The sequence below is a fragment of the Protomyctophum parallelum genome, assembly GCF_964188405.1.
Source record: "Protomyctophum parallelum genome assembly, chromosome: 21".
Classification (NCBI taxonomy): Eukaryota; Metazoa; Chordata; class Actinopteri; order Myctophiformes; family Myctophidae; genus Protomyctophum; species Protomyctophum parallelum.
In genome coordinates this window covers 35095162-35104342 of record NC_139713.1, presented here as the reverse complement: position 1 = coordinate 35104342, position 9181 = coordinate 35095162, and the positions used below count along the sequence as shown (strand labels likewise).

Sequence of the window (9181 nt, the reverse complement as noted above, 5' to 3'; positions counted from 1 at the left end):
AAGTGGTTGTATGTTCAAAATGTCCGCCTTGAACCACTAAATTGACACAGCCTTTTTACATTAAAACCTATGAGAAATTTCCAAAAAGCGGCTGCATAGTGCAAAAGGCACTCAGGGCCGGATTAACAATGGAATTTAGTGGAGGTTAGGCTCCAGGGCCCGCAGCTTGCAAGACTGTTGTTGTGAGCTTGTAGATTGGCTATTTCTGCTACTGTCATGTGACACAATGAAATAAGGCATTCATTTACAACAACAACAAAAATATGGAGATCTGAGGTTTCTGCCCGACAGCTACAAAATGGAACAATAAACAGTATGGCTTGTTCCACTGTGTCCAGGTCTCTATAATTTAGCCTTGACAGTGTTAGACTCTATCACTCCAGCTGTTAGCATCCGCTCTATTTCTACTGGACTAAAACCATACTCCTGTAGGACCTGACATGTATGTTCTCCGATAAGAGGGTCACGTGCCAAGCAAGGTTCTGCAGGAGTTCGGGAGAGGAGCGGAGCTGGTCGGGGGCTCTCCTCACCCGCAGGGTCCTTAATGAAAGAACCTCTTTCCCGGTTGTGGGGATGGGAGCTAACTTCGTCGAAAGACAGCACAGGTGTAACACAGGCATCTGTCCCCTCAAAAACACTCAACCAATGGGCTTGGGATTTAGAGGCAAAACGCTCTGTGAAGATCCGCCTAAGCTCAGGCCAATTGCCAGAGCTCATCTGAGGAGGCAAGTCTCTTGTATCCAAACCTAAGCCTGCAAAACAAAACAAAAAAAGTAAGAGAAACTAAAAACTAGAAAGGTGTGCTTAGTAGAGCTCAAATCTATATCAGGAGGCATTAATGTAAACCCATATAATTTACTTTGTTGACTGGGGCCAAGAGGTCTGTACTCATTTTTGCCTCGTATACGCCCCAATATCAAGAATAGTCTATCTACAAGTTCACAATATGTCGCAATGCATTGTGAGCTGTTTTTGCCAAATACTCACCTACAATATTTTTGCCAAATGTTCTAATGATATTATGTCCAGAATAAGGTCCCTAGGGTTCAAGTGGTTAATACTAATAATACTAATAGTCTGATGAAGTAACATTAGGTCAAACTGATCTTGTCTCTTTCTCTGGCTCCGTCTCTAGGACAAATTGTAAAATACAGTGGAACATAAGGTTGTGATGTGCTGTTGGACATACTGTCATTAAGTTCCCCATTACGAAGTGCCACTTAAACAAATAATGCAGTAAGATCATGTCATCTGGATGCTACACAAAGTGGTGTGTTGTGATATGGTCGTTAATTATTTTTGTGCCAGGTCCGATACGGACCCTGCCGTTAGGGGACGTCATATCCCAGTGTTGGTCCGGTTGCTATGGCAACGCCCCCACCGCTCCAGCTATGGGATTGAAAATATAATCACCGTTTAAAGCAGTTGACACTAGGAGGATTTTCAAACGTCCATAAATCGTAATCCAGGAGAGCTGTCCTTGGTGGATCTTCTTCCATCCAAATTTCGGATTTAATTTGTGCCTTTGTACCACGACGCTCCCGCCTGGCTCGCCATGTAAAAGCTTCTGACGAAAGGTAAACACTAAACAGTATGTTTACTAAAGTGTGTGTAGTGAGTGTGTGTGTGGGGGGCTGGCAAACTCTGACTGTGTGACTGTGACTGTGTGACTGTGAAAGTGAACGAGTATGGTGGCACCTGGAACTGGGATTTATGCTATAGCCGCAATAATGACCCTTTTGTTAAAAGCACAGTAACAGTACAGTAGACAACAGAAATTAATCAATACAAGTTGTAATTTGGTGGCATAATGAGTTTCTTTTGTCTCCTCGCAACTTGATCCTCATGTAGGAATCCTAAACAGCAGGCCTGTATGAACTCCCTCTGGAGAAAACTACCAAAAGGCACATGAACGTCAACGTACACACGTTTATGTGATCCATATACACTGAAAACTAGATTAAGCCAACGTGCACATAAAAGCAGCAGTCATACTGTACGTAAGTACAGAAAACACTTTGTCTCTGTCTCTTTCCATTGAGTGGTGGGACATTTAATAATTTACTTTATTGTCCCACTTTTCCCATAGCCTGGAGGCATGATTGCTATTCCATTATAACTTTCTAAAATTACCAGTAGGCTATTGCATTATTACAAGAGAATTGAGGTCCTCTTGGGCCTGCTGCCTGCATACAAGAAATATGATGCTGGTCAGTGGATGCAAACGCTATGTCCTCCTGGTCCTAGGACCAACAGTCCCAAGACCAACCAGTAGGGGTCAGCAGAGACAAGATTACCCAACTGTGTGTGGTGCTAATTGCTAAATGCCAATGGCCTATTGGCCTACTCTATGGTGGTGACTGCTAAATGCTAATGCCCACACAAAACATTCATTCACCCCACTTCTCCGATAGTGTGTTCCACCCACGAACCGTGAAGGAACTGCTTGTAGAATTGTGGTTCCATGGCGCCTACAGCCACATGTTTTCCATCAGAGGTCTTGTAGGTTTCATAGAATGGAGCTCCACCGTCCAGCATATTCTCTCCCCTGGGTTGGTCCCACATACCGATGTGACGGGACTTCCATATGAAGGAACCTGTGTATGCTGCTCCCTCCACCTGTACACACACACACACACACACACACACACACACACACACACACACACACACACACACACACACACACACACAAGTAAAAGTTATGTTTAAGCCAGAAATTGCAGATCAACAAGCTCTTGTAGATTGACTATTTTTGGCACACGAACACTTGTTGTCGCATGACAATGTCAAGCTTTGGACAGTGATAATTTGATAGTTAGATAAAGACCAAAGCCAGGAAGAACACACACACACACACACACACACACACACACACACACACACACACACACACACACACACACACACACACACACACACACACACAGAAAAACATGAAATGAGGGGCACCCACAGTGGCTGCTATCATCATCCTCATTGTCCTCCACGAGACATGAATGCAGCGGAATGAGTCACAAGATGTATTTATATTGGCCACTTGACATCTTACGTCGTCATTTACTGCCCTAACAAACATGAAAGTCCATAGACTTGGCTGCCACGTGACGTCATCTTCAAAAACCATGCAAAGACATTTAGCCTATAGAAACAAAGGTATCGAGTGGTCATAATGATAAAGCTTACCATGCTAGCGTCTATAACCTGTCCCTTCCCTGATGACGTCCTCTCCAGCAGTGCCAGGGCCACGCCCAGTGCACAGGCCAGACCACCTCCTGCGAAGTCTGCAAGCAGGTTGAGCGGTGCGTAGGGTCTGTCGCCACCACGGCCAAGCCTAGATAGAAGCCCTAGGGCAGAAGAAAGCAGTGGTGGAAAAAAGTACCCACACTTCTTACTCAATCAAAATACTGTAATGTAGAAGTACTCCGTTACACGGGTTCAGAATAAAGAATGTACTTGAGTGAAAGTATTGAGTGGTATCATGTGCTTAAAGTACCAAGAGTAAAAGTACTTGTTGTACAGAATGTCCCATTTCAAACCTAAAATAGCAGATCTACAAGCTCACATCGTGTTGCATCGTGACACATTGTGAGCTTGCATCCGCCATCCGCAGGTCTCTACTGGCTTGGGACACCACAATGGAAATATATGACGGCATAACTGAGTCATAACCCAACTCACCCGTTATCCAACTGCATTAATTATATCATCCTATTTATATTAATCGCACCATCCGCCAACCGCGGTCATCCGCGGCTAAGGGGCGGTTCACACTATGGTCCCGGGTGCGCACTCGGGACCACTTCGCAGATGTTGTGGTAGTGTGAATGATGCGTACCGTTCTCGGGAGCGGATCGCCCAACTGTCGCCGGGACCGCATGGGGGGCGGGTCTCTTGACCGTTGAAGTGTATTCAGATATGGATCATTCCAATGTGAATGCATGCGTACCTACAGAAGGAAGTGGACTGTTTTTTTTTAAAGAATGTGACATAATCTCTAGTCGACGAGCCAAGCGTCAACAAAAACAAACACAGACGCTGCACGACGCAGTACGCGCTGATCTTATCCTGCGGACTTGGCTCTTGGCTTTGCTTGGCATAGTTTCCAAAGTAAAACAAAATAATAATAATGCTAAAGTAGAATCCATAGCAAACTAATATCAAACACGACACTGGAGCACAGAACTGACTGACACAGTGAATAGCAGGCAGGCTGACAGTGAAGTAGTATAACGGCAAAGAGCCAAAGAGGCAATGCATTGTGTGTCTGGATTTATTTGAGACAATGTCGCAGAGTTGATGGTCAGTGTCTGGGCGCGCCAGCCATAGTGTGTTATGCAAGTGTGCCCGGGTGCGCTGTTAAATGGTAAATGGTAAATGGTGCATTTATATAGCGCCTTTATCCAAGGCGCTTTACAGAGATTGTGCATTACATTCACCCATTCACACACACATTCATGCACCGATGGCAGCGGAAACCATGCAAGGCACCAACTAGCACATCGGGAGCAATTAGGGGTTCAGTGTCTTGCTCAAGGACACTTTGACAGTAACTCTGGGGGAGCCCGGGTTCGAACTGGCAACCTTACGGTTACCATCCAGGCACTCTACCCCTGAGCCACCACCGCTGTTGAATCTAGGGCAATGTGAATCATGGCCATCGGGGACCAGGCAACCGTATTCGGAAACGGTTCCAATGAAACGGATTCAGTCCGTCTCAGTGTGAATTGCCTATAAATCTGCCATCCGCAGTTCTCTAGTACCTATAATGGCATGCCCAAAAGGGGGCCGCCATGCAGGTAGGTTAATCGAAAGTGGTTATGTGATGTATTATTAAAAAAATATTTACAAAACTTATCAATCAACCAAAGAAAAGTCCACACCATATGTCTGTACCTGACATGGCAAGGTAGTTGATATCATGGCCAGCAGCAGTGGCATAGGAGCCAGTCTGTCCATAGCCTGTCAGACGAGCGTAGATCAGCTGAGGATTCTCCTTTAACAGATCGTCTGGACCGAGGCCCAGCTTCTCCATCACGCCTGCATGGAAAAATACAAGATGAATCAAAACCAATGATTCAAAACCATTCTATGATCAGCTCAGTCAGCCAATCGAAAAAGAAAAATCACACCTGTGTAAACTGAGTGGTGCAACTCCCCTCTCCCCCTGCCTCTCTCTCTCTCTCTCTCTCTCTCTCTCTGTAATTAGCACTAGGCAACAGTGCAACACTATCTCTCTCTCTGTTTCTGGCACAACAGCACCACTTTTTCTCCTACTCGTACTCATAGTCACATAGCCACACACATAGTCACATAGGTTAACACAGACATTGCTGTTCCCAATGGGCTCCCAGATTGGCCAATCCAAAACCTGTAGGAAACAGGAGTCCAAAACACATAGGAGTTTATAGAAGCACAGAAATATTTTACCAAGCATTAGGAGTGCCTGGCATTTTATCCAGGAAATCATTTGAAACCTTGGAAAATGTACTGAAGGTTAGAAGTAATTTTCAGTGGTGATGAGGTACAGACATAAAGACAAATGCAGACAGACACAAAAAAATAAAATAGCAGTGAAAGATTGAATAGCTATATCATTTATAACATAAATATAACGGCACTGAAGAAAAATAGCATACAAATTCACAGTGCAAAATAAATAAATTAAAATAATAAAACATTGAGAATAAGAATTTAAAAACACTAAAAAGGTCAAAACAATGACGGTGAAAACCATACAACTAAGCGTAGAGATAATATATCTTATTAAAATATTTCTCCATAACAACCATGTATCTAGATGGCAGAGGGAATAAGGCAACCATGTGCTCACTGCGACGTAGGTGATTAAATGTTAAAAAGTCAAAGGTGGTCCTGGATCAGACGGGATGGACATCAGATAAAAAAGACAGAGTAAACAATCAAGAGCACAAACATTTCTAAACTATTAGCATCTGTACTGCGCGCGCACGCACACACACACACACACACACACACACACACACACACACACACACACACACACACACACACACACACACACACACGACTTCGGTACCTCAATAATATCCTGTTTACATAAATGGTGCCAAAGGTTTCAAAACACAGCTGGCTGCAGTACATCGTTGCATATAGAACACTTTAGAGTGGAGGTTCTCTACTGTCTACCACTGTACACTACATTCTATTGGAACCAGATTAATATGGCAGCAGCTTTCTTTTCAACTATTTTCCTTGTTAAAATGTTAGTGCCTTTATTGATAGAGAACAGTAGCTGACAGTAAATGGGGAGAGTGAGATGAGCGAGCAAAGGTCGTCTGGATCGGCACGCCATCAGGCCGTACTAAGCAGCTTAGGTGCCAGGACCGCCGCACTAGCCACCCGGGCCTAAAATTTGGTTTCTTTAGGAGAGCCAACATCTTTTAATGACTGAATGACAGTAAAGACCCAAGGGTGGTCACTCATTCCTTTTCAAATGCAGACAGACACAGACGTGACTCTTCAATTCGTATGATTCTGATGAGGTCAATGAGAGAACATTTGGAGCTGTACTACAATAACTTTAGAGCAGCAAACAAAAACTCTACACAAATGTCGTCCATCAGCATTTCCATCTTCCTCTTTGTAAGGTTAGGTATTCTACTCCATGAACTACTGCATATTGTAATACCTCTTGTTCTGTTTTGGTTTGGTTCTAACTTGTCAGGAGTTATTGTAACACAATAATATTAATAATAAATAATAATATAAGGCCAAATAATGTTTTCCAAAGTAAAATAGTAAATGAGTAAAAATGGGTATCCAGAGTAAAATGTGCAAAAAGTACTGTAAGTGATATTTTGTGGTTTTAACAAAAGTGCATGATGAAAGTAGTCCTGACAATCACTGTATAGATTTGCTATGAGTTGGAGAGACAGGGATACTCCTGTAACTGGAAAAAAAAGGAGAAAAAAAGGAAAAGAAAACTCAATTGCAATGATTGCCATCAGAATGTAGCTATTTAACCCTTATGTTAACAGTGAAATGTATAGCCTTTAAGTGTTAAGTTATACCAAAGCTTCTGTATTCTGGGAAAACTTTCACAGAAAATCAGCTATTTTCAGTGAAGATATTTATTCATGTAGAGCGAAAAGAAAAAAACACTAGTAGGCTATAGCGCCGTGAGGGACTCTGGGTTTTAAGTGGTTAATGAGTTCTTCTGACCTTTTCGGTAAGGTTCCAAGACCACGTCCGATTGGACACAGAGTTTGCGGAGCACGGCCACGCCCTCGGAAGTCTTCAGATTCAGTGCTATGGAGCGTTTGCCCCGTGCCAACGTGTCCATTGCCATGGCAACCCGAGTGCGGTCCACGCGGATCACCTCGGCACCAAAGTCCGCCAGAATCATGCCACAGAACGGTGCCGGAGCCAGGCCTGCCAGCTCAATGACCCTCACGCCAGCCAGTGCCATAATAACACAGACAGATACAGATGCAGGGGACAGAGCTGTGGGAAATCAGACAATAACTAGACAAAGTGCCAATCGGCACAGGTCTCCACCAGGGCAGGTCAGGTTGTGGCCTCATGGTGGCGCTATAACAGGCTGTTGAGGAAGATTTGGGCCGGAGGTTCGTGTTGGAGGGATGCAGGTACAATGTTTTTCCATGTGTGCATACATAAGTTGTATACAGATCGATGCAGTTATAGCTAAAAACAGGAATTGGCCTGTTATGGCGCCACCGTGAGGCTGATTTTGAGGAAAAGATTGTGGCATGTCGTCCTCGGCCTAGTGAAAATGTGCGTGTATAATTTAACGGAAATTGCACACTGTGTTTGTGATTTGTGGCCTTTTTTCGAAATGGACGAATCGTGTGAGCTTTGGAAGCCAATCTTAGCCAATCAGGATGGAAGATGGGAAATGGTGGCGCTCCGTGTTGATCACATGACTATGGAGATAGTGTATAACGATTTGCGTGAAATTTGGATAAAATCTGAAGGAGTAATAATAGAAAATGTGTTTTACATATGTGGGCCTCCTGGTGGCGCTATAAAGAGCAGATGTGAAAAATTCCAGGCAAAGGTTTTTCCTTGGCCTCTAGGGAGTTGGCATACAAAGTTATCCACAGATCCGTGCAGTTAGAGGTAAAAACACTTTTCGGCCAGTTATAGCGCCACCTTGAGTCTGAGTTGAAATTGTTGATGTGGCATTTCGTCCTCGGCCTAGTGGGAATGTGGGTGCACAATTTCACGGAAATCACGCGATGTGTTCATGATTTGCAGCATTTTGTTTGAAACTGAGCACTCCTGTGAACTTTGGAAGCCAATCTTAACCAATCAGGATGGAGTGTGAGAAATCTGAAAGACCGGTTTCGTTGAATGGCTCTAGAGAGACTGTGTACCAATTTGCGTGATGTTTGGACAAAATCTGTAGGTGTACTGTGCAAAAACTTGTTTTGCACAAAGCGGCCTCCTGGTGGCGCTATAACAGGCCGTTCTGGAAAGTTTGGGGCAGAGGTTCATCGTTGGCATCCAGGGAGTGTGTGTGCAAAATGTGGCATCGACCGGGTTAACGGTGGCCGAGATTAGCTGCTCACGGACACACGGACGGACGGACGGACACACGGACGGACACACGGACGGACGGAGTGCAAAACATACTCTCCCCACATGCCTTCGGCCTGGTGGAGACAATAAATGCATACCTACAGGCTACATTGCAGAAAACCTGTGTGTGTGGCTGTGTGTGCATGTGTGTGTGCCTGTCGGGCTGTCGCATGCATAACTTGGGCTTTCTGAAACTCTGTTTATAGATCTATGTTTGACCAATAAAGCGTAGTTGGCCTGTGCTTTAAGAAGGCAAAGTCCAAAGGTGGTGCAAGTCTCTGATTTACCGTGACAGTGTTAAACATAGCCACCCATAGTTACTTGTTTTAATTGTATATCTTGAATCATGGCAAGGCTGTAATGCATTTAATATAACACTTAATAAAACACTGGCAGTTTAATCAACAGTAAAATGTTAGATTGTCCCAGAAGTCACCCAATACATTTAAGGAGCTGGGGTTGACTGCTGCCTGCTGCATATTGATATAGTATTATATCTATATCAGTGAATGACATACATCGTTTACAAAATTATATAACTGGTCTATCAAGCAATGTTAATGACAGGTGCTTACCTTTAGGTACAGGCTAAATGAAC

The 9181-nt window shown here is 44.0% G+C and overlaps 1 protein-coding gene across 1 annotated transcript; it reads right to left on the bottom strand.

Annotated features, from left to right (window-relative positions):
* Positions 1–342: 342 nt before the first annotated feature.
* On the bottom strand, positions 343–7450 carry LOC310879208 (alpha-methylacyl-CoA racemase-like; the record flags this gene model as incomplete). The annotated part of the gene is made up of 5 exons (XM_083793689.1): positions 343–752; positions 2433–2619; positions 3187–3347; positions 4897–5040; positions 7204–7450. The coding sequence occupies 5 exons, from the start codon at positions 7448–7450 to the stop codon at positions 343–345; spliced, it is 1149 nt and encodes a 382-aa protein (XP_083649815.1).
* Between the last annotated feature and the right edge of the window lie 1731 nt (positions 7451–9181).